The sequence below is a fragment of the Protobothrops mucrosquamatus genome, unplaced genomic scaffold (assembly GCF_001527695.2).
Source record: "Protobothrops mucrosquamatus isolate PMUCROS unplaced genomic scaffold, P.Mucros_1.0 scaffold1829, whole genome shotgun sequence".
Taxonomy (NCBI): Eukaryota; Metazoa; Chordata; class Lepidosauria; order Squamata; family Viperidae; genus Protobothrops; species Protobothrops mucrosquamatus.
The window spans coordinates 176,597-201,724 of record NW_015387962.1 but is presented as its reverse complement, the minus strand read 5'-3'; the positions used below and the strand labels follow the sequence as shown (position 1 = coordinate 201,724).

General features: G+C 43.5%; 2 protein-coding genes across 2 annotated transcripts in view; one reads left to right on the top strand and one right to left on the bottom strand.

Moving 5' to 3' along the window:
• The window catches only part of TADA2A (transcriptional adaptor 2A), a 57,326-nt gene extending 48,850 nt beyond the window's left edge, over positions 1-8,476 (bottom strand). Inside the window, exons 1-4 of the mRNA XM_015823306.1 lie at positions 8,456-8,476; positions 5,390-5,483; positions 1,691-1,797; positions 1,417-1,476 (exon numbers count right to left, since the gene is read on the bottom strand). Coding sequence (XP_015678792.1) covers positions 1,417-1,476; positions 1,691-1,797; positions 5,390-5,414 — 192 coding nt within the window. The 5' untranslated portion in view covers positions 5,415-5,483; positions 8,456-8,476. The remainder of the gene's footprint in view (positions 1-1,416; positions 1,477-1,690; positions 1,798-5,389; positions 5,484-8,455) is intronic.
• Positions 8,477-9,928: 1,452 nt separating this feature from the next.
• RRP15 (ribosomal RNA processing 15 homolog) lies at positions 9,929-22,349 on the top strand. The gene is made up of 5 exons (XM_015823305.2): positions 9,929-10,023; positions 15,805-16,076; positions 18,113-18,210; positions 20,544-20,745; positions 22,068-22,349. The coding sequence occupies exons 1-5, from the start codon at positions 9,951-9,953 to the stop codon at positions 22,227-22,229; spliced, it is 807 nt and encodes a 268-aa protein (XP_015678791.1). The 5' UTR covers positions 9,929-9,950; the 3' UTR covers positions 22,230-22,349.
• The last annotated feature ends 2,779 nt before the right edge of the window (positions 22,350-25,128 follow it).

Genomic DNA, 25,128 nt, shown 5'->3' with positions numbered 1-25,128 from the left:
TATAAAACGTAACAAAGAATTTCTTGCTAATTTAGCTGTGGGCCAGCTAATCCTGGAGGGAACGTGGCGTGAGCGATTAAAATAAAGCACGACTTGCTTTAGGAGTGTTAATGGATTGGAAAATGTTAATTGTTCTGCATGACAAATTATTAACAAAGGTATTTTCTGATTCAAACTCTGTGTGAACAAAAGCATTACATAAGTAACATTTCGTTCAGATTCTCCCAACGGGACACATCAACTGGGGGTTGTGGAAATTGGTTGAAATCAACATTATCTGGAGTCTACCCAGTTGGGAAAAAAAAACAGGTTTATTACAGGTTTGTTATCTTCTAAGACTGATGTGGACAACCTATATTTTCCCAGCTTTTTCTTGGTGGTTCTTGCTAAATTAAACTACTGCAATTCAGGTTCAAACTATCAAATTAAGAAGCATGTGTTTTTTTCCCTCTGGAAAAACAAGGCACAGGAAATTAATTGGAGGCTTCTGAGGTCCATTTTATTTGAGAACCCTCCAAAAGAATTTTTATTTTGTTAAATGTATTTGCCGCCTATCTCACCGTGGGGCTACCTTAAGTGGCTTACAACAATAAAAAGGAAGAAATGAAAAGAGTGTTCAGAGAACAGAAGATAATAGAACAATAAAAAGAGCATAATGAGAATACATCAATATGATAACCAAAAAAGATGAAACAATGGAGAGCAGAGAACCGGGGGTGGGGGTGGGGGTGGAGTCTGCCACTAACCCAGCAGTCACTTCCAGCTGTTATTTATTTAACAAATAAATAAATAATAAATAGAAGTATTTTAAAAATGCCTTTCCCAAGTTTTTTGATACTGACATTTTATTATTCCTATACTTTCAGTGAGTGAAGTAATCATTTAAAAGGGTACCCCTAAACATAAAACTTCCCTACACCTGTATTGTTAGGACATATTCCACAAAGAAAGAGGCAATTTGGTGTACGGGTTAAGGTGCTGGCCTAAAAACCAAGAGACTACTATGAGTTCTAGTTCTGCCTTAGGCATGAAATCTGGCTGGGTGATTTTAAGCCAGGGGTCTTCAAACTTGGCCCTTTTATGACTTGTGGACTTCAACTCCCAGAATTCCTCAGCCAGGCGTGCCTGGCTGAGGAATTCTGGGAGTTGAAGTCCACAAGTCATAAAAGGGTCAAGTTTGAAGACCCCTGCTTTAAGCTAATTGCCAGGAGACTGTGAGTTCTAGTCCTGTCTTAGACATAAAAGCCACCTCACAGGGTTGCTGTTATGGGGAAAATAGGAGAAGGAAGGAGCATTAAGTATGTACCACCTTCAGTTATTAGTAAACGAATATAGGCAGAATGAAAATCTAATAAAAAAGATAAGATGACAACAACTGATAAAAGCAAGACAGATTAATTAGAACTGTACATTTACCATTATTTCATAGGAGTGGTCATTTTGATGCTTCTTGTATTCAAATCCTCTTGTGAAGCACTGGAAAACAAGGTTAATTTTTTATTCCATTCTTGATACAAGGAGTTTTGAGGAATCACAAAATACAGGGTCCCTGCCTCCCTTTCCCGCCAACACCATTTCATCACAAGCAAAAAGTGTTCTGTCACTGTTGTTATTTACAGAAACCTTTCCAGCAAACATTTTCCTTTTGCTAGCATCGTTTCATAAAACTCTCCCTGTAAATATAATTTACCTGCAAGCATAGCAAAAAAGGAGGCGGGCTGCATTCTGCACACTTGATGTACGGTTCTGCAAGGTAAGAGGAACATCCTCGACATGGTGGCTTGTCAAAAGGGTCATCTGTGAAAGAGCAAAACTGATATGCATTTTAAAAATAAACAGTGGGCTTCCTTTAGCAAATTTCTTCCTTCTGTATCAGCAGAACGCTGAGCGTCGACACATTTGAAACCTGGATGCTGACTGAGGATCAATCATCGCTATAAGAAACACAGCCAAAGTTCTGCAATCTCTTATTTTATAAACATACATACTCGGAATTTAATATACAGGTAGTCCTCGAATAATAATAATAATAATAATAATAATAATAATAATAATAATAATAATAATAATAATAATAATAATAATAATAATAATAATAATAATAATAATAATATTAGCAGAGGCATCACCCTGCCAACAAAAGTGCGTATAGCATGTTTTTCCTAGTTGCAATGTACGGCTGTGAAAGTTGGACCATAAGAAAGGCTGAACGCCAAAGAATTGAGGCCTTTGAACTACAGTGTTGGAGAAGACTCCTGCGAGTCCCCTGGACTGCAAGGCGATCAAACCGGTCAGTCCTAGAGGAGATCAACCCTGACTGCTCTTTAGAAGGCCAGATCCTGAAGTTGAAACTCAAGTACTTTGGTCACCTAATGAGAAGGAAGGACTCACTGGAGAAGAGCCTGATGCTGGGAAAGATTGAGGGCAATAGAAGAAGGGGACGACAGAGAATGAGGTGGCTGGATGGAGTCACTGAAGCAGGAGGCGTGAGCTTAAATGGATTCCAGAAGATGGTAGAGGACAGGAAGACCTGGAGGAACGTTGTGCATGGGGTCGCGATGGGTCAGACACGACTTCGCAACTAACAACAACAACAACAAAAATTGGAAGGGACCTTGGAGGTCATCTAATCCAACCCCTGCTCAGGCAAGAAGCCCTATCCCATTTCAGACAAATGGCTGTCCAGTCTCTTCTTAAAAACCTCCAGTGTTGGAGCATTCACCACTTCTCTGTTTAGTGACAGTTTGAAGTTACAATGGCACTGAAAAAAGTGACTTACAGCTGTTGCTCACACTTACAAACAACACAGCATCCCCACAGTCACGTGACGAAAATTGGGATGCTTGGCAACTGGCATGCATTCAGGATAACTGCAGTGTCCTGAGGTCAAGTGATCCCCATTTGTGATCTTTCCAGCCAGCTTTTGATAAGCAAAGCCACTGAGGGAAGCTGGATTTGCTTTATAGCTGTGTGATTCACTTAACAACTGCAGTGATTTGCTTAAAAAAAATGTGGCAAAAAAAGGTTGTAAAATTGGGCATGACTCGCAGAACAAACCACCTTGCTTAGCGGTGTGAATTCTGGTCCTAGCTGTGTGATTGTGAGTTGAGGACGGGCTGTATCAATTATGCATGTTTCACCCATTCAACTGGATGGAGAAAATCCATTTGCTTGCGAGTGCAGAGTGACATGCAACAAAGTGATCTCATGATTCCTTTACTAAGCAAGGAAGAATAAGTCTGCTGGCACCTTAATTGTTATCCGATTTATCACGGTAGAAGTATCATGGACAAGCGCTATGACAGTGGGTGAAGTTTCCACTTGAATAGGCTAGTAGTCTATGTTTATAAATACCCAAAGCGGAAATAAAACCACTAAGAAATGCAAGCTATGTGGGTTTTTTTACAATTCAGTTAAGTGATCATTCAGGACAGCAGTCATGAATGACAACTTTTGGTGTCCTTGTGTGGATTAGCACACGTAACAAGACAAGAAACCTTTGCCCTTAGTCATGGCCAGATAGAATGCTCTCTTACAAACTTGACACTGGATTCTCCCTTTAAAATTCCTCTGATAGAAAATGGCCACTTTCAGAGAAGCAAAAATTCTGGAAAGGAGAAGGACATTTTGTTCCACCTGCCAGCCTAGGGCGGGGGTAGGCAACCTTGGCTCTTTTATGACTCTTGGACTTCAACTCCCAGAATTCCTGAGCCAGCCATGCTGAGGAGAAATGGAGAGGTTTCCATGCTGAGCCATGCTGGCACAGGAATTCTGGGAGTTGAAGTCCAGGAGTCATAAAAGAGCCAAGGTTGCCTACCCCTGGTCTAGTGGTTAAGGTAGACATCATGAGAACAGTGATGTTCTTTTAATCCTTGCTTTGACTCACCCTTGTGTCTGCTCCTAGCCCTAGAAGGGAATGTTGATTAACAGTGGGTCTGTTTGTCAACCAAGCATCTTTACTGCCATCTAGAGGTTACACAAATCTTTGCAGACCAACGACTGCAAAGTTGTTTTACTGGGGAAGAAAGGAAATATAAACAGGTAGTTCTTGACTTATCGCCACAATTGGGACCAGAACCTATGTCACTAAGTGAGGCAATGAACTCTGTTAATTTCATATCTGCAGATGCTGAGTGAATCACTGTGGTGCTTAAGGGAATCCTGAGGTCATTAAGTGAATCTGGCTTCCCCCATTGATTTTGCTTGTTGGAAGCTGGTATGAAAACTTGGTAAAGGATGATCATGTGACCCCCAGGATGCTGCAACCCTTATAAATACATGCTGGTTGCCAAGTGCCCAAATTCTGATCACATGACAATGAGAATGCTGCAAAAGCCGTAAGTGTGAGGACCAGTCACAAGTCACTTTTTTCAGCACCATTATAACTTCAAAGGTTGCTAAAGAAATGGTCGTAAGCCGAGGACCATCTCTAAAGGTTAAACTTCCTATTATAATTCTGATAAAAACGGGGACTCTCTGGTAGGTATTTATGGATAGCTTATTTGAATCAACATGCTATCTAAAAATGCACTCCATCTTTAGACAGCATGTTTAAATAAACTTCATTTCCACTCCATATGATTTATAATAATGTTCTACATGCCATCTGATAAAATGGAGATGAGTTTGATAAAGCTTAAGAACAACCCTCCTTATGTTGCTATTGGGATTAATGTTTGTAGTATTTCCAGCCGGCATGCCTTTGGTTTATATTGTAATAAAATATTTTTAGTTGTTAACATGCCATAATACTCTTGGCTGATTTTGCTACAACAGATTAATTGCACTATTTAAGAGATTCATTCATATATTTTCTTTATTCAGTTTTAAGGCATTTTTTTTAAAGTAAGAATTTGCAAGTTCTAAGTTGTCCAATCTTGGCAACTTTCAGACTTGTGGACATCAACTCCTGGCTGAGGAACTCTGGGAGTTGAACTCCACAGGTCTTAAAGGTTGCCAAGGTTGGACACCCCTATTCTAAGTTGTCTGATTTTTGCCTTTTTTCCACAGAAAGCAGAAGAGCAGATCTATCTCAGTGGTGTATAAAAAAGTTGGCAAATGCCTTTGAACCACAAAACTATAGACTTGGAAGAGACATCACTAGGGGCTAGAGTCCAACTGTCTGAAATCTGCTGTATAATTATTCCATTATTAAGAGGAGGCTATTCAGTCTCTTAAAACTTCCAGAGACAGTGAACTCACAATCTCCATTATTTGGATTATTCCATAACGTTAAGAACATTGTGTTTCATATATGAAGCATGTTCTGTCTTCACCAACCCAGAGTCTAATGCTAAATTTAACCTATTTTACAAAGGTTAAATAACATTCTTCCTTCTAAAAAATGTTATTTTTTATTTTTTGCAATTCCAGAGTTAACATTACTTACTACTAAATGAAGCCAGGTGATCCATGAACCTTCCTAAGATGCAATGGTAACTTAACTGCCTTCTTTTGAATGATGCTTTATGGATATTCAGCCACTGCAAAAAAAGAAAAAAAACCACATCTAGCAATTTTTAAGCGCTGAGAAGTTTCCCGAGTTCCTCTCCATTAGATTCAGGTGAAACAAGCTCTACCTAACTCTGACCCTATAAATCCTAATTTTTCAAAGTGAATCATTGTATAGTATGATGGGTAACTTTCTGTAGTTTCAAAAACAAATTCAAGGGAACTGGCTGCACAGAGTAAAAAGGAATTCATTTTACTGGTTAGCAAGTGGATTAATTTGAGTACAGGTAATCCTTACTTAATGACCACTCATTTAGCAATGGTTTAAACTTATTATTGGTGCCGAGTGATACTTATCGCCTATAGTAGCTGCGGTTATTGCAGCATCTCCATGGTCACATGATCCAGGCACCGGGCAAACGTCTCACAGTTACGACCCTGGGGCATCCTGCAGTCACATGATCTCCATTTGCAACCTGTTGCTGGCTTCCAGCAAGCAAAGTCAATGAGGAAGCGGGCAAAAGATCACAAATGGCAACCACGTGATTATCACGCTTAACCCTGGTGCAGAAGTTGCTTAATGACACCCATCGGAAATGCCAGAACTGGCTGTCATTTAGTTGCACAGTCATGTGATGTTACACTTTACATCTGCGTCACTTAGTGACATAAGGACTGTATTACTACCTGTACTTTGATGGAATCACAAAATGTATGGAGAAATTTTAAGATGTGTATATACTGATAGAAAGTTAGAATAGGTTACGTAGTGAGTTGCAAGGAAAGATTACAGATAGTCCTTGACATATGACTATTCACTTAGCAGCTGTTCAAAATTATGACAGACACCCCCCCCCCAAGGCTACTTATGACCCAGTTTCAAAGTTCATGAGCCCTCTGGTCATGTGATCAGATGTTGGGCCCTTGACAACTGGCCCTCATGCAGGACCATTTGCAGCATCCCATGATCACATGACTGTTTTTGGCATTTGTGCCAGAAACACCCATTAGCTAAAATGGTGTTGTTTAACAACTGGGACAATCACTTAACAACCACCACAAAAAAGGTCATAAAATCAGGTGTGATCATGTAGCAATCTGCTTAATGACCACAACTTATAATCAACTTACAATTACAATTTTTGGCTCATTTACAGTCATCAGCCAAGGACTTCCTGCATTTGCTAAAGAAGCAAAAATAGCTTAATTCAAGAATGTTTTTCCACCCAGTTACATGGAAATACGAATTGGATACATCACAAGAAACATAATCTTGTGGTTAAGGCAGCAGACCAGAAAGCAAGAGACGCTGAGCTGAGTCTTGTCTTAGCTGGGTGACTTTGGGCCTGTCGCTCTCTCTTAAGCCCAGCCCACCTCACAGGGTTGTTGTGAGGAAAATAGGAGGATGAAGATGTGTTGGATACGTTTGCTGCCTTGAGTTATTTGTACAAATAACAAAGGCAGGATATAAATAGATAAACATATAAAAGAAATTTGAGTGTGTTGGGAATGGAGTAGTTAAGAAGTGTGTGATGTAAAACAAGGATTCGAGACACAATGAAGAAGTGCTGAATGAGCGTGGATTGAACACAAAAGTGCACAAACAAGACAGAATGAACAAGAATTGCATCACAAAATTAATACAGGCAGTCCTCAACTTACAACCATTCATTTAGTAACCATTCGAAGTTACAACAGAACTGAAAAAAGTGACTTATGGCCATTTTTCACACTTACAACTGATGGAGCATCCCCATGGTCATGCGATCAAATTTGGCAACTGGTTTCTATTTATGATGGTTGCAGCATCCCGGGGTCATGTGACCCCCTTTTGCAACCTTCTGACAAGCAAAGTCAATGGGGAAGCCAGATTCACATAACAACCGTGTTGTTAAAAACTGCAGTGATTCATTTAACAGCTGTGGCAAGAAAGGTCATAAAATGGGGCAAAATTCACTTAACAAATGTCTGACTTAGCAACATAGATTTTGGGCTCAACTGTAGTCATAATTTGAGGACTATCTGTACCTGAAGGAAGAATGGACAGGAAAGGGAAAACTCTGAAAATCATGGTTGCTGAAGAGGATATTCCAAAAAGAGGAGTGAGAACAAAAGGCAACCGTATAAAGCAGGGGGTCTTCAAACTTGGCCCTTTTATGACTTGTGGACTTCAACTCCCAGAATTCCTCAGCCAGGCACCCTGGCTGTGGAATTCTGGGAGTTGAAGTCCACAAGTCATAAAAGGGCCAAACTTGAAGACCCCTGGTATAAAGTGTTGCATGGATGTATGTGGAATTCCCCAGCCAGCATGTGTGGGCTTCAACTCCCAGAATTCCCCCAGCCAACATAGTGGCTAGGGAACTCTGGGAGTTGAAGTCCATGCATCTTAAAATTGCTGATGTTGAGAAACACTGCTTTACATCCCTATAAAGTCTCCTCTAAACCAGCTCAACTCTTGGGGGATTCATGAACTGTTCATACATGTAGTTTACTTGGAAAGTAGTTTGGCCCTGGCTTTCTTCTTAGGCATTTTTCTAACTTTCCAGCCTGCGGGGGAAAAAAAATCTCCCATGCAAAAAAGTCTGATAGCGTTTCATCTGGAACTGGAGCTGCTGCCCCCTAGAGGGCGACAACCGCTACATCGCACCCTGATCATCTCAACCGCTCCTTTCCTCCCTCCTTTCCGAGATCGCTGCTTACGTCAGCGCCACGCGCCCCCTCGTCCAATGAGCGGGAGCCGCCGGCGGCGCACGCGCAGACCCCGCCCGCGTGGTTCCTCACGGCACGCGCTTCCCCGCTTTTGCTGCCCACCCCCCCTTTCCCCCCCCACCCACGCGCATGCCCTTTTTCAGGCTCTTCTTTCTCCCGCTTCCCCTCCCACCGAAATCACCTCCCCGGCTTATTTTATTTTATTGATTTGTTTCTTCCTTCACTCTTTTCGTTCCACCGAAGCCGGCTTTGCTCTGCCTATACCCTCGGCCGGCCTGCCGACGTTCAACGATACCTGCTCCGGACAAACCTCCGGGCGGAAGGTCCTTAATCTTCCTGTCTCTCTTTCTTTTCTTTCCCCTCCCTGTTGATGCTTTGCCGGCGCGCGCGCACGCGCCTCCTCCCGCTCCCGCTCGAACGTGCTCGGGCCCGATCGGGGGTGGGCGGGGCATCAGGGAGGTCGAGCACGCGGGCACCTCCTTTTCTCCCCCACCGCTCCCGTTGGGCACCGCCCCCTTCCGCTTTCCCGCCTTTTCGGCGCGCCCGCGCGCCCAGGAATGTTCTTTCGAGGCGGGCACGCGCTCCCCAGGTGTCCGTTTTAGTATGAACGAGCGAGAAGGGAGGAAGAGGAAGGCGAGACTATAACTCAGGGGTCGTCAAACTTGGCCCTTTTATGACTTGTGGACTTCAACTCCCAGAATTCCTCAGCCAGCGTGCCTGGCTGAGGAATTCTGGGAGTTGAAGTCCACAAGTCATAAAAGGGCCAAGTTTGAAGAGCTTTGCTATAACTATTTGGGTGAGCACGCCGGCCCTCCCTCCCCTCCCGTTAAAAAAATTAGCCATTACTATGGGAAATAAGCCCTCAAATGCGAACTTAATTAGCTCTAAAATGGGTCGTTAGCAGTTAAAATGAACCATTAGCAATTAAAATAGGAAATTAATGACGACAATAATGGCCGTTAAATCAAGCGCTTCTCAACCTCAGGCATTTAAGACCTGGGGACTTCAACTCCCGGAATTCTGGCTGGGGAATTCTGGGAGTTGAAGTCCACATATCTCAAGTTTCTGAATATCTATGGAGAGTCTCGATCATTCGCCTTGTCCCAAAGGTGCTTTTCAAAAGGCAACTTAATTGGGTTAAGTTTCTGAAATTGAGAAACACTGTTTGGGGAGCACCATTCAGAGCCTGGCTCTTAGCCTTTTATTATAAGTCACCCACTGAGTCCATTCATTCAGAATGAAATTCCAGTAGACTTGCCAAATCCTGTTTTACAAGAGCTTCTTCCTCCATTTCTTGCATTGATCGACCCTCGCTTTCTTGCAGGCTTCTTCCTGCATCCTTCCTTCCCTTTACTTCTTTTTCATTCCTTCCCCCCCTCCCTTTATTTTTTCCTTCCTTCTTTCCATTACCCTCCCTCCATTTTCCCTTCCATTACCCCCTCTCCCTTTATTTTTCCTTCCTTCCCTTTACTTCTTTCCTTCCTTCCATTAACCTCCCTCCATTTTTTCCTTTCTTTGCCGTCCATCTCGCTGCCAAAGCGACTCTAGGAGAGGTGCGCTACCTTGGGCTGAGACACCCAGGTTCCCCCAGATCACCCCGTCATTCCTAACTGACTGTAGCACACCCCTTCCAATCGCTATTGCGTTCTTCCCATCAAGAATTAAATCGTGGGCACACAACAGGTAAAAATCCTGCCCATCCGCGTCCGCTCTCTAGAAATAGTCCTGCCCGGAACTTTTGTGACGGCTGCGTGTTTCCCCCGGATCGCTTAAGGGTCGGGACGAGCAAGATGGCGGCGGCTGCCGTGGATCCACGTGGGGAAGCGAAAGTTCTCGGCGCTGAATTGGAAGAAAGCGATAATGGTAAAGCTGGGAGGGGGGGGATTTGCAACTGGTTAGCCGGCTAATAGATGGCCGATGGGAGAAGAGGCAGCGGCAGCTGTGGAGAAAGACAAAAAGGGTTTCTGCTTAAAAAGCGACGGACAAATTAAAACCGACTCCTGTATTTATAACGGGAAGTGTAGGATAAAGGGGTCCCTGTTGGGGGTGTCTGGTTAACATCGCCGCCTTTTCCAGCTCATTAGAACTGGTGTCTGTAGCTTTTTCCATTTCTCAGCCTCCCACATGATTATGGGTCACTCGCTTTTCTTGGGTTGCCAATAAAAGAATATTTGTAGCTCGGTGTTGAAATGAAGGGTTTTTTCTGCCCTCGGAGCTTGCTTGTTTTCTTGCAGACATCAGTGGTAGGCACTGATGATGTTATCTAGTTTGGGTAATTGAAATTTATGCCAGAAAACAAGTAAGCTCAGAGAGCACCAAGGAGCCCTCATTTTCTTGGGTTGATTTATTTCTTTGCTCGATATTAATTGCCGCTAGAAAAGAATATTTGTAGCTCAGAGTTGAATTGTGGGGACCTTGGTGCTCTCTGAGCTTGGTTGTTTGCTTGCAGATGTTTCATTTTCCAACTAGGTAACATCAGTACTAGCAATGTTATCTACCAATGAAATGTCTGCAAGAAAACAACCAAGCTCAGAGCACTAAGGATCTCACGATATTAATTGCTTCACAAAAGGCAGTCTTCTTGCCCCTCCAAACCTTACGCTGATGAAGTTTCCTCATAAGGTAGTGGAATTGAGAGTTTATGTTGGTGTGGAGCCTTGGCGACCACATAAAATTTCCCCCTGGAGGATCTGTTTTCAACTTGATCCTTCAGGTGTTAAAACTGTTCACTTATAGCCATTGTAACTCAGTCTACCTTCCTGGCTGCTGGTCTCTTTCCTTCCACCTTTCCCAGCATTAGATTCTTCCCCAAAGAGCTGGGTCTTTGATCTTATATCCAAAGTAGGATCATTTGAGCCTGTAATTTGCATCTTCAGTGAGAATTCTGGGTTGATTTGTTTGATGATTCATTGGTTTGTTTTCTTGGCTATCTTACTGTCGATACTCTATCCTGCTTCAGGGTCCAACATTCACTTTCATAGTGTTCACAGGGAATACTGTTGCTTATGTTATTGTGATCTTTGTAGATATATCATGTGATCACATATCACAGCATCTGAATATTTTTTCCAAGGCCTTCATGGCTGCTTGCGACAAGGGCTGGTCCATTGCATATTTGTTGACTGCTTGTTCCTTTAGCGGTTCTCAACCTGTGGGTCGCAATCCCTTTGGGGGCCGAACGACCCTTTCACAGGGGTCGCCTAAGACAGGGCTTTTCAACCAGTGGTACGGGTACCACCTGTGGTACATTGGCACCTGGCAGGTGGTACGCGACCATCCTAGAAAAGTAGCGGGGGAGGGGAATGAGCTGAACCAGTGGCAGCACCGCACAAACCTGAGCGAGAGATGGATGGAGCTGCAGGGCTGTCAGGGCTGTTAGCTGGAGCTCGGCACTGATCCTGGCACTTCTGCTGAGCCCAGAAGAAGCACCAATCAGCTGGAATGTTGCAGCATCTCCAGGGTCTTGTGATTTACATTCAGATGCTTGGCAACTGATTCATATTTATGACGGTCACAGTATCCCAGGGTCATGTGAAGTGACCAAAACCTGCTGCAACCACCCAGCAGATGGGGGAAATAAAAACCAAACACCCCCCCCCCCCCGCTGCCAATCCTTAACAGAAATGCTCACAACAATGAAAACCTTGGACAGGAGGAAGAGGGCCGCCAGGCACTGTCTTGCTTAGCTGTGGCTTGAGGGGCACTTTTTTCAGTGCCATTGTAACTTCGAACAGTCACTAAGCGAACTGTTGTAAGTCGAGGATTACCTGTGCTTTATCACTTTTTTCCTTTTTTTCCTTTTTTTTGGGGGGGTCATTAAGTTTTTGACACCTTGCTAGGCGACTGGTGGTACTCGGATACTGCCATATCCTAAAAGTGGTACAATGGGTGAAAAGGTTGAAAAGCCTTGGCCTAAGACCATCGGAAAACACATATTTCCGATGGTCTTAGGAACCGAGACACCACTCCTCTATCTGTCTCCAGGTGGGTCCGCCCACATGCAGATACGCCCACATACGAGTACCCGGCGTGATGACATCATCGCGCCAACCCTATAACATACACCCCGTACAAATACAGGTGTATGTGACAGGGTTTGGCGCCATAATGTACTTATGTGGACCAGTCACATGTGTAGAGAGCAGCTGCTGTGTTGAAAGCAGCTACTCTGTTGAAAGCAGCAATATCGGAGGTAAAAGGACACTTCATGAATTATAATTACTGGGTAAATGTAAAATCATGTACTGTAAAATCATCAACTATTGCAAAAAAAAATAATATCTGTACCATGGGAACTTACGGTAATCTGGATGCTGATCGGTCTTTTTATATTCAGCTGTGATTGATGTGAATACTGCCCCCTTGTGATTGTAACAGGTGTGTAAAAACAACAACAGAGAGAATGGTAAATCATAGGAAACTTTAATGAACTGTATTGACTGAACTATGCCATGTATCATCTTTTGTATGATTGAAGCTATTGTTATATATTATTTTCATTAGCAAACCATCCCATGACAATGAATCGTGTAGAGAAGAACGTTAAGAAAAGAAAATATAGTGAGGATTTTTTACAGTATGGTTTTACCTCAATAATTACAGCAGGAATTGAGAAACCACAATGTGTTATTTGTTGTGAAGTTCTATCAGCCGAATCTATAAAGCCGAACAAACTAAAAAACCATTTTGATAGCAAGCATCCGAGCTTTGCCGGCAAGGATACCAACTGTTTTAGAAGCAAAGCTGATGGACTCAAGAAAGCCAGACTTGACACTGGTGGCAAGTACCCCGAACAAAACATAGCAGCCGTTGAAGCTTCATATTTGGTGGCACTCAGAATCGCCAGAGCTATGAAACCTCACTCCATTGCTGAGGATTTACTGTTGCCAGCAGCCAAAGACATTGTTCGAGTTATGATCGGAGACGAATTTGTTACGAAATTGAGTGCAATTTCCTTATCTAATGACATTGTCTGCAGAAGAATAGATGACATGTCTGCTGATATTCTTGATCAGGTAATCCAAGAAATTAAATCTGCTCTGCTTCCAATATTTAGTATCCAGCTTGATGAATCTACAGACGTTGCAAACTGTTCACAGTTACTGGTTTACGTGAGGTATATTAATGATGGCGACTTTAAAGATGAGTTTCTTTTTTGCAAACCTCTTGAAACGACAACTACTGCACGTGATGTATTTGACACAGTTGGTTCATTTCTGAAAGAGCATAAGATCTCTTGGGAAACGGTTTGTGGTGTTTGCACAGATGGTGCTCCAGCTATGCTAGGATGTCAATCTGGATTTCAACGTTTGGTACTGAATGAATCACCAAAAGTCATCGGAACTCACTGTATGATTCATCGGCAAATATTAGCAACAAAGACGCTGCCACAAGAGTTACAAGAAGTAATGAAAAGCGTCATAAGTTCTGTCAATTTTGTAAAGGCGAGCAGTTTAAACAGTCGACTGTTTTCGCAACTGTGCAACGAGTTGGATGCGCCGAAGAGTGCTCTGCTATTTCACACTGAAGTGAGATGGTTGTCGAGAGGAAAAGTTTTAAAACGTGTTTTTGAGCTTCGTGATGAACTCAAAACGTTTTTTAATCAGAAAGCAAGACCGCAGTTCGAAGCACTTTTCAGCGATAAAAGTGAACTGCAGAAAATAGCTTACTTGGTTGACATCTTTGCCATCTTGAATGAGTTAAATTTATCACTGCAAGGACCAAATGCAACGTGCCTCGATTTGTCTGAAAAGATCCGATCATTCCAAATGAAACTTCAGCTGTGGCAAAAAAAATTGGATGAAAATAAAATTTACATGTTGCCTACCTTATCTGCTTTCTTTGAGGAACATGACATTGAACCAGACAAAAGGATTACGATGATAATTTCTGTGAAAGAACACTTGCACATGCTTGCAGACGAAATTTCATCGTACTTTCCAAATCTACCTGACACCCCATTTGCACTTGCCAGAAGCCCATTCACAGTCAAAGTTGAAAATGTTCCTGAGACAGCACAAGAGGAGTTCATTGAACTTATTAACAGCGATGCAGTGAGAACTGATTTCTCTACAATGCCAGTTACAAAATTCTGGATCAAGTGTTTGCAGTCATATCCTGTTCTGTCTGAGACTGTGTTGTGCCTTCTTCTTCCATTTCCAACAACATATCTTTGTGTAACAGGGTTTTCCAGCTTGTTGGTTATCAAGTCTAAATACAGAAGTAGACTTGTTGTGGAAGATGATCTTCGTTGTGCTCTTGCAAAGACTGCCCCAAAAATTTCTGATCTGATGAGAAAGAAGCAATCTCAACCTTCGCACTGACGTTGGCTTTTTACGCATACTGTCGCAAAATGTAGCAATGTAGTTTACAGTTGTTATATTAAGACTGTTACCCATGCTATACCATGCGTCAAGACAAAAATTCATTTATTTGTAATTAGAAATAAATATTTCACAATATATAATTACATATTGTTTTTGTGATTAATCACTATGCTTTAATTATGTTCAATTTGTAACAATGAAAATACATCCTGCATATCAGATATTTACATTACGATTCATAACAGTAGCAAAATTACAGTTATGAGGTAGCAACGAAAATAATTTTATGGTTGGGGGTCACCACAACATGAGGAACTGTATTAGAGGGTCGCGGCATTAGGAAGGTTGAGAACCACTGCTTTATTGTTAATGGGTAATCCTAAAAGGAAGAAATCTACCTCTTCATTGTCAATCCTAAAACTGGTTGTTGTACCTTTGTCATTAGATCTTTATATTTGATTTTGGGAGAAAAGATTTCCATTTTTGGGCTATCAAGTAACCAAATTAGCATAGCACAGATAATTGAAGTTTCTTCTTCCAATTTTTTTTCTTCATATCTTCTTTCAATCCAAATTCCCTTAATATATATTCAGACTGTTGAATAAATAGGGTGCTCTACGCTCCTAATCCTTAGACCAGTGGTGGCGAACCTATGGCACGGGTGCCAGAGGCGGCACTCGGAGCCCTCTCTGTGGACACACGTGCCGTTGCCCCAGACTTGCCTCCCCCGCGACCCCCTCCTCACCAGCAGCCCTCCTGGAGGACAATTGCCCCCGAGCGTGGCCCACACAGAGCAGCGCAGCCAAGGACATAGCAGCCAGGCAGCATAGACAAGACTCTGCCCTCATGCCCCATTGCGCACAGTTGATGCTGCGGGGCACGGACAGAGGGCGTGGCTGCCATGGCGCTGCTGGGCGATCGGTGGGCCCTGGAGGCGGTGAGTGGCCTTGTGGGCAGGCGGGGTGGGGGCAGGGCAGGGGGTGGAGCGGGGGCGGGGCCAGTTTTTGGGCACTCTGTCTCTAAAGGTTCGCCATCACTGCCTTAGACAGTTCAGAAAGATATAGTGATCAATAGTATCAAAATCCGTCTGAGATGAAGCAGATGTAGATGGATTGCACTACCCCATCTTGGTCCTGCCAGAAATCATCTTGGTTGCGCAAAATGCACGTTCTCATTGTTTCCTTGAAACGAAACACGCTCCCCTTGTTCTTTGTGGGCTATTAGTTAAAAACAGTGATGGAGTTTTTACTTGAATTAAGTTACAAAAATTTAGATAATGGATATGGTGCAAGTAACAAGGATATTCTGTTTCTTTTAGGATCTGAGTGGAGTTCAGGGGTTCCCGAAGATAGCTTTTCAAGTGATGATGGAGAGCAGGATGATGAAGTTGATGATACACCTAAGACCCCAGATACACCTAAAGATGAAGCAGAATCCAAAGAAGCAGGAAACGCTGGATGGGCTGAAGCCATGGCCAAAGTGCTTAACAAAAAGGTTTCTAGTGACAAGCCCACTATCCTGTTGAAAAACAAGGAGCAGGATGTAGAGCGAAAAAAAGAAAAACAAGAAAGATTGGAGCAGAGGAAGAAGGTAGGGGAAGCATATTTACTGCTAGCATTCAAGAGATGCGCTATAAGGACCCATCCCACTTTACATCTTAAGAAGACAGAACTCTTGGAATATCTCTTCCAGCAGGCATCTTTATTAAGAGAAGATGGTTGCAGGCGTTCTAGACAGGATCTGAGGGGCCAACCCCTACCATTCAATGTTTTAAGTGTTCCCAAGAGCGACCCAGGCGTTACATTTCCACCCCTTTTTCCTCACTGCCTGCAGAAGGGAGACTTCAGAGAGACAGTAGATGAAAGGCTATGGCCATATTGTTATGGTCAGTCCTCTTGATAAGAATCACATCCAGTCCTTTGTAATTTAAATGAAGGAAGTGAGAGTCATAAACCCCCTTGCTCCCTCCTCCCCTTTCGTAGCATGACAGAATCCACAAAGAGTAAGAAATGGATCTTTTTTCAGAGTAGGTAGCTAGAAATGAAATATAATTGAATTCTGACATGCGCAGTAGGTTGGGATATGGATCATCCTCAGCGTATGATCACAATTGGGATCAGAATTTCCACTGCTAAGCAAGGCGGTTTTTGAGTAACTTCCACCCGACTTTTTTGCCATCGTCGTTAAGCGAATCACTGCACTTGTTAATCACATGGGTGTTAAGGAAATTCAGCTTCCCCCATTGATTTTGCTTGTCAGAAGCTGGCTGGGAAGATTGCAAATGGTGATCCCATGGCCTGAGACCAGCCATGTAACTACATGCTGGTTGCCAACTGCCCTAATTTTCATCACAAAACCATTGGGATGCTGCAATGGTCTTAAGTGCAAGGACAATATTGTCAAGTCACTTTTTTTTCAGTGCCATTGTAACTTTGAACAGTCACTAAATGAATGGTCGTTAAGTCAAGGATTCCCTATGAAATCACAAAACCCTAATTTTGGCAAGTTATCTATTGTTAACTAATTCTGTCTAGAGCAGGGGTAGGCAACCTTGGCTCTTTTATGACTCGTGGACTTCAACTCCCAGAATTCCTGAGCCGGCATGGCTCAGCATGGAAACCTCTCCATTTCTCCTCAGCATGGCTGGCTCAGGAATTCTGGGAGTTGAAGTCCACGAGTCATAAAAGAGCCAAGGTTACCTACCCCTGGTCTAAGCCTTGAAGCTTTCCCTCTCTTATTAATAACAGCATATTAAATGGAGTTACTAGTTGCTAAATAAGTTGTATGCAGGACACAGAGTGTAAATCAGTGTTTCTCAATCTTGGCAACTTTAAAATGTGTGCACCTCAACTCCCAGAATTCCCCAGGCAGAAACCCAATGAACCCCCACCCCCCTGGCAACAACAACTAAACCGTTGATGGGCTCCGTATCAGCCTGGGGTCATCAGGCCAGCTGACCAAACCATATCTTCAGAGCCTTTTAAAAACACATAGGATGGGGGCCAATCCTATCTCTACAGGGATGATGCTCCACAGAGAGGAAGCCACTATGCAGAAGGGCCGTCTTGGTCCTATCAGATGGGCCTCCTTAAGAGAGGGAACCCGTAGCATTCTTTGCCTCCCTGCTCTGGTAGGTCAAGTAGACACAACTGGGAAAAAGACAGTCTTTCAAATAAGCTGGCCTTAAGCCATGTAGGGCTTTAAACAGGTCAGCCAGGACCTTGAATTGGAGCCAGAAGCCAATCAGCAAGCAGGGCAGCTCCCGTAAGAGAGATGACATGTGTGCCAATCCAGAGTTGCACAAAACTACGTGGGCTTCCACATTTTGAACTAACTGAAGCTTCTGGGTACTTTTGAAGAATACTTTTTCAATTTCATTGAAAGGAAGCAAATGTATCCTTCCTGCGGGGGTGTGTGTGTGTGTGTGTAATTCTTCTCTGTGTCTTCCCTAAAGTTGCTCTTTAGTGTGGAAGAGTGAGTATCAGTCATCGTAACGCCAGTGTTCTCCTGTAGCAGATAATAGCTTGGAGGGTGTTTTCATGCCAACCTTTTAACTAGAAAGGGTTGATTCTTCCTTCAGTGCTTTCTGTTAAGTGGCTAATTTCTTCCCTGTGTTTGTAACCCAGCTGAATAAAAAGCGAGAATGGGAAATGCTGTGCCGAGTGAAGCCAAATGTTGTCACAGACAGAGAAGTTGAGAGAAACCTTCAGAGGATTGCCACAAGGTAAAAATGAACGTTTGGGCTTTGGAAAGATTTTCCGGCGTATAAGACGACTGGGCGTATAAGACGACCCCCAACTTTTCCAGTTAAAATATAGAGTTTGAGCGAGGGGGGGGGAGAGAAAACTTGATGAGTAATATGCCAAACCACATGTGTAAAGGAATAAAATAGAATACCCGTATTTTCCGGCGTATAAGACGACTGGGCGTATAAGACGACCCCCGACTTTTGAGAAGATTTTCAGGGTTTAGAAAGTCGTCTTATATGCCGGAAAATACAGTACTTTTATAAATAACTCAAGGCAGTGATTATAACTAATATTCCTTCCTCCTCCTATTTTCCTCACAACAACCACCCTGTGAGGTGGGTTGGACTGTGATTAGAGGGACTGGCCCAAAGTCCCTGAGCCGGCTTTCGTCCCTAAGGCGGGATGAGAACTCGCAAGCTTTTTGTGATTGGCCCAAAGTCATCTGCTGGCCTCCATGCCTAAAGTGGGACTAAAACTCACAGTCTCCTGGTGATTGGCCTAAAGTCACCAAGCCGGCTTTCATGCCTAAGGTGGGATTAGAACTCACAGTCTCCTGGTTTCTAGCCTGGTACCTTAACCACTACAGCAAAGCAAAGCAAAAAGCTTTGCAGGATGATCTGCCTCTGATCAAATCAAATTCTTGGCTGATTTGAGTGACTGGAATGATTTATATATGTGTCTATCTCATAAAATATCAGCAAAAGAGTTCAGATGTCTTATAAAAAAACATAAAATGTGGTTTCAACCAGTGGTACGGGTACCACCTGTAGTACATTGGCACCTGGTAGGTGGTACGTGACCATCCTAGAAAAGGTAGTGGTAGTGGGGGAGGGGAATGAGCTGAACCGGTGGCAGCACCGCACAAGCCTGAGCGAGAGATGGCTGGAGCTGCAGGGCTGTCAGGGCTCAGCGGAAGCGCCAGGATCAGCGCCAGGCTCCAGCTGGAGCTCGGCACTGATCCTGGCGCTTCCACTGAGCCCAGAAGAAGCGCCGATCAGCTGGAATGTTGCAGCATCTCCAGGGTCTTGTGATTTACATTCAGATGCTTGGCAACTGATTCATATTTATGACGGTCACAGTGTCCCAGGGTCATGTGAAGTGACCAAAACCTGCTGCAACCACCCAGCAGACGGGGGGAATAAAAGCCAAACACCCCCCCACCCCACCCCCGCTGTCAATCCTCAACAGAAACGCTCACAACAATGAAAACCTCGGACAGGAGGAAGAGAGTCGCTGGGTGGGCAGGCAGGTGTCTTGCTCGGCTGTGGCTTGGGGGGGCACTTTTTTCAGTGCCATTGTAACTTCGAACAGTCACTAAGCGAACTGTTGTAAGTCGAGGACTACCTATACTTTATCACTTTTTCCCTTTTTTGGGGGGTCATCAAGTTTTTGACACCTTGCTAGGCGACTGGTGATACTCGGATGTTGCCATATCCTAAAAATTGTACAATGGGTGAAAAGGTTGAAAAGCCCTGGTTTAGACTGTAATGTATTAAGTCAGAGTTCCCCGTTTCCGGGTTGGTGGCCTGGAGGGGGGATGGTTTTGTGGGAGGGACAGGTGCGTGCATGCGTGCACGAGCACCTGTTGCTTACGCAAGTGAGGCCCCGAGCACTTTTGCACGTGAGGCTCCTAGTGCCCACGACACTCATGCAAGTGAGGCCGTGAGCCCCCACGACACTCGTGCGAGTGGGGCCCCGAGTGTCCATGATGCTCGCAGGAGTGGGGCTGCGTGTGTGCACACCAACCAGCCACTCATGCAACCTGGTTGCGAATAGGCCATGGACCGCTAGTGGGCTGTGGCCCATAGGTTGGGGACCTCTGTATTAAGTAACTAAGCTGGATTTCTTTGACTTTTGAATAAACTTGGCAATTGGGAAAAAATATTTCTGATATCCTAACCCTACAGTTAGTCCTTTATTTACAACCACTCATTTGATGACTATTCAAAGTTACTAGCCCGTCACAACATCCCCATGGTTAGGTGATCAAAATTCAGACACTTGGCAACTGGCATAAATATACAACAGTTGCAGGGATCATGTGATCTCCATTTGCGACCGTCTGACAAGCCGAGTCAATGGGGGAGGGGAGCCGGATTTTCTTAACAATTGTAGCCAAAAAAAGGACCTAAAACTGGCACGACTCACTTAAGTGCTCTCCTTAGCAATGAAAATTCTGGTCCCAATTGTGGTCATAAATTGAAGACCAGCTATAATTATGCTTCCTTGTTGAAGCTGTGTCAGGGGGGCCATAAACCTTGCTTCTGTCATTAAGCCTGGCTGCCTAATGATTCCTTTTAATTTCCAGGGGTGTGGTTCAGTTGTTCAATGCAGTCCGGAAGCACCAAACCAATGTGGATGAGAAGATGAAAGAAGCAGGCAGTTCTGAGAGGAAACGAGCTAAATTGATCTCCTCGGTTTCCAAGAGAGATTTCATCAACGTCCTCCGAGGAACGGATGGAAAAGAAATGGAACAAAATCCTGCTAGGAAGTCATCAAACAGCCGTCAGGTAAGGGATGTTCAGTCATTTTTTTTTTCAGTGCTGTCATAACTTTGAACAGTTCCTAAACAAATGATTTCTAAGTCAAAGATACTCCGTAAATGAATTTGAAAGGAATAGGAATATTCTTTATTGGCCAGATGTGATTGGACAAGGAATTGTCTCCAGTGCATAAGCTCTCAGTGTACATACAAACAACTAAGCGATAAGGTCACATATCATAAATCATAAGATACAATCATAAATGAGATTACATACAACAAGTGATAAATCATAAGGTACCAATAGGAGAAGGTAGTAGGAAAGATGAGAAGATGAGAAGGATAATAGCAATACAGCCCTACTACATGGGTAAATACCTTTAGGCATAAGACAGTGCTGTGGGAATGCGATGTTTCGCAGAGTGATGGCATGGAGGAAAAACTGTCTTTGTGTCCAGTTGTTTTGGTATGCAATACACTTGTGGTGGCAGCCTGAGGGAGAAGTGGAAACAGTTTATGTCCAGGATGCAAGGGGTCTGTAGATATTTTCTTAGCCATCTTTCTGGCTTGTGCAGTATACAGGCCTTGGTGTATCTGAGATGGAGAGGGTAGCGATAGTTGATAGTGGTCTCCTCTCAAACCGACAGTAGAACACATTCAGGTGTTAACTGCTGGTGGTCAATAGGAGCCGTGGTGGCGCAGTGGTTAGAATGCAGTGTTGCAGGCTAACTCAGAGTTCACTGCCAGGAGTTCAATTCTGACTGGCTGAAGATTGACTCAGCCTTCCATCCTTCCAAGATTGATAAAATGAGGACCCAGATTGTTGGGGGCAAGATGGTGACTCTGTAAACTGCTTAGAGAGGGCTGTAAAGCACTGTGAAGTATAAGTATATAAGTATGCTAGCTGTACCCAGCCACGCATTGCTGTGGCTCAGTCTGGTAAAAGCGTGTGTTGCTTTTACGTCCAACAGATGGCGCTGTTTTTCAAAAACATGTTTTTACCTGTCACAGGTGTGACATCTATATAATATAGGTATATAAAACACGCGCGCATTCGAATGCAACGTTGTGTCAAAATTTCAAAGCAATCGGTGAAGAACTTTCGGAGATTTAAGATTTTGAACAAACGAACATTTACATTTTTATTTATATATAAGATAAGTCTAAGTTCTGTTGCTATTGCTAAATTCTTCCTTGAGCAGGGTAAGATAACGCTAATCTTGAAGAAAGCAACAGTCTTCTCTAGTCTCTCAATTCAGGCATACAGGGATGCTACCATCCTACCTCCAACTTTCCATTTCAGTTATCGTCTGCTGAACTTTCCTCTACTTTCCATTCCCAAATTCTCAGGATAAGTCGAAATCCGAAGAAGCTCCAGCATGGAGTATATTGCGAGACGATTACATGATGGGAGCCTCGATGAAGGACTGGGATAAAGAAAGTGAAGAGGAGAACAATGCTGGAGAAGGCAGCAGCGTCAAGCAGGAGAGTGGAAGTGATTCAGATCGATAATATTCAGAGTCATCCAGAAATCCAAGGGTATTTTTGACACTGTGTGTAGGGATTGGGCTTTAAAGGACGCCTTTTTATACACAGACCACCTTAAAGAACATGACACTTGGGCAGCCGATAAATTTAAATAAATAACAGTAATTTTAACAATGGATTAGCTGACTGTCCTGTGACTCTGTAACAATATTTTGGTCAACTTGGCCAATCCAAATGCCATTGCATAGCTATGAATACTTTGTAAGGTACCTGGAGTCTTAAACTGGAGTGGGTTATACATATGTCTATATGCTGTACCTTTGCAGTCAGGAAAGGGGGATGGGTTTTGAAGTGGAAACTAGATGGAGGGTCCCATCAGGCACCCCATCAGGCACACCATCAGGCACCCCATCATTAAATGAACTCCCCCCAGAGATCCGGATTATTCCAGATCTCCCCTCCTTCCGCCGTGCCCTCAAGACATGGCTTTTCCATCAAGCGGGATTGGCCTAGGGGGGGGATTTTATAGGGATTTTAATAGGGATTTTATAATTTTTCTAATACAGGTTATCTAATATATATTTTAATTTGGCTTTTAGATATTTATTGTATTGCTATGTTTTTACTTACCTGTAAGCCGCCCTGAGTCCCTCGGGAGAAGGGCGGGGTATAAATTAAAGTAATAATAATAATAATAATAATAATAATAATAATAATAATAATAATAATAATAATAATAATAATAATAATAATAAAATCAGTCATTTTACTTTGCAGGTTTATTTGAAGTTTCACTGTTTATATATTGACTTTGTAAAAGCCCGAGATCATAAGATTGTGCTGAGGGTTGGTCTGTAATGGCTCAGTCACACCTGCCTGGCACCAGTTAAAAGCAAAGAATCTCTTCTACTTCAGTTAGCACAATGAAGCAAGAGTATTTCTTTCTTTTTTGTTGTTTCTTACTTAGAAACAGGTAAAATAGACTACTTCTGTAATAGGAGAAAATGTGTATTTATCCTTTTCCCCTTATTTATAAAAGCAGCTGTGAAGTGTTCGTTTTCATTAGATCGATTTCAAATCTGCGAAACCTAGGGAGAAAACTTTCATTTGTGACTTCAGTGGAAAACAGAGGTTTTGAGGAAACGTGCAAATTTAGGGAAGAAATTCTACGATTCCTGCTTATTCATTTCACAGACTTAAAGCGGCCATTTGGCATTTCAGAAGAAAAGTATAACTGTTAACCGAAAAGTTCTTTGTTATATATACTGTATATTTTGTTTTCTTTTTTGTGTATACAAGTAATCCTCGACTTACCGTATTTTTCCGCCTATAAGGCGCACCCTTGTATAACACGCTCCGCGCCGATCAGCTGTTCGGCGGAGCACCAAACAGCTGAGCCGGCAAATCCGGAAGTTCAGCCGACCGACGATCTTGCATCCCCCCCTTAGTGGCAAGCCCAGGCGGCATGGCAACCCAGACAGGCATGCCCTGGGCTGCGGAGGTTACCATTATTTTTCCGTGTATAAGACGCACCTGATTTTTGAACAGGGTGTTGGCAAGAAAAAAATAGCATCTTATACACGGAAAAATACGGTAAGGATCGTAAATGAGCCTGCCAATTACGGTCGGAGGTTGTGATGGTTGTAAAGCTGGTCATCACTAGACTCATTTCTACAATGTTTTTGTGGTCATCATTAAGTGAACACTGCAGTTGTCAAGTGAGCCCAGTGTTCACAAGGTGGCAAATGGGCCTGTTGCTGGAAACCAGAAATAAAAAAACGGTTTCTGGCAAAACCATTGTAAATTACAGTCATATGACTAAAATCTGGCTTCTTACCATAGTTCCCATAAATATAACATTACAGTAAACATAGTTAATATTTCCCCTAAGCTGTGTCAGTCGAATATGGAAGTAGATGTGGCCTTTCATGTTTCAATCCTATATTGCCATATTAATATCTATAGGCAGAGCATAATGCATGAATGAAAAAAATGCAAGCATTTGCTGTTTTTAATGCAAGATTCATATCTCGAGCAAATGGTTGTAGAACTGGACCCGAATTCTGTCTTTTGTAAAAAACTGAGCAGAGAAAGAAACAACGTGAAATGTTTGTATATTGTACAGTACAGGTAATCCCCGAGTTGCGAGCGTTTCCTTAGCGAACGTTCACAGTTACACGAAGTTTATGAAGAAACTCCTGAAATTAGGAACGTTGCCGCACCACGAATGACCGCAGTGGCACTACAACATTCACTCTGGCTATTCCCCCCCCCCCCGGGTCTCCCTAGGCACCAGGCCTTGGATACTCACCTTGCGAAGATCGAGATCCTTCGCTTTCTTGGATGCTCCAGGCCTTCGATTTGTTCGCAGAGAATGGAGGCCTAAAATAACACAAGATCACGCGACATCAGTGGCGCAAGATCTCACACTACTGATCTCACGGTACTTTAGTTTAGGCCTCTGTTCGCTACAACAGAGAATGGAACCGAAGCCGGGGGATGCTTCTGTGTGTGCCTCTGAAGGCCCGATCTGGGCCTCGGAGGCCTCCTCCTGGCCACTGCCACCCGCAAATGAGGCCGGGAGACGCTTCCGCGTGCCTCCAAAGGCCTGATCCAGATGTCGGAGGGCTTTTCCGGGCCACTGCGCCCAGAAATGAAGCTGGGGGATGTTTCTGTGTGTGCCTCTGAAGGCCCAGTTTGGGCCTCGGAGGCCTCCTCCAGACCACTGCCACCTGGAAATGAGCTCGGGGGACGCTTCTGCGTGCCTCCAAAGGCCCGATCTGGGCCTTGGAGGCCTTCTCCTGGCCACTGCCACCCGGAAATGAGGCCGGGGGATGCTTCCGCGTGCCTCCAAAGGTCCGATCTGGGCATCGGAGGGCTTTTCCAGGACTTCTGGAAGTGGCTTCCATACACTTCCGCAGGT

Coding starts and splice junctions, on each gene's coding strand:
- RRP15 (XM_015823305.2), top strand. CDS start 9,951: ATGGCGGCGGCTGCCGTGGATCCACGTGGGGAAGCGAAAGTTCTCGGC. Junction 10,024..15,804: donor ATTGGAAGAAAGCGATAATG/GTAAAGCTGGGA, acceptor TGTTTCTTTTAG/GATCTGAGTGGAGTTCAGGG. Junction 18,211..20,543: donor CTTCAGAGGATTGCCACAAG/GTAAAAATGAAC, acceptor TTTAATTTCCAG/GGGTGTGGTTCAGTTGTTCA.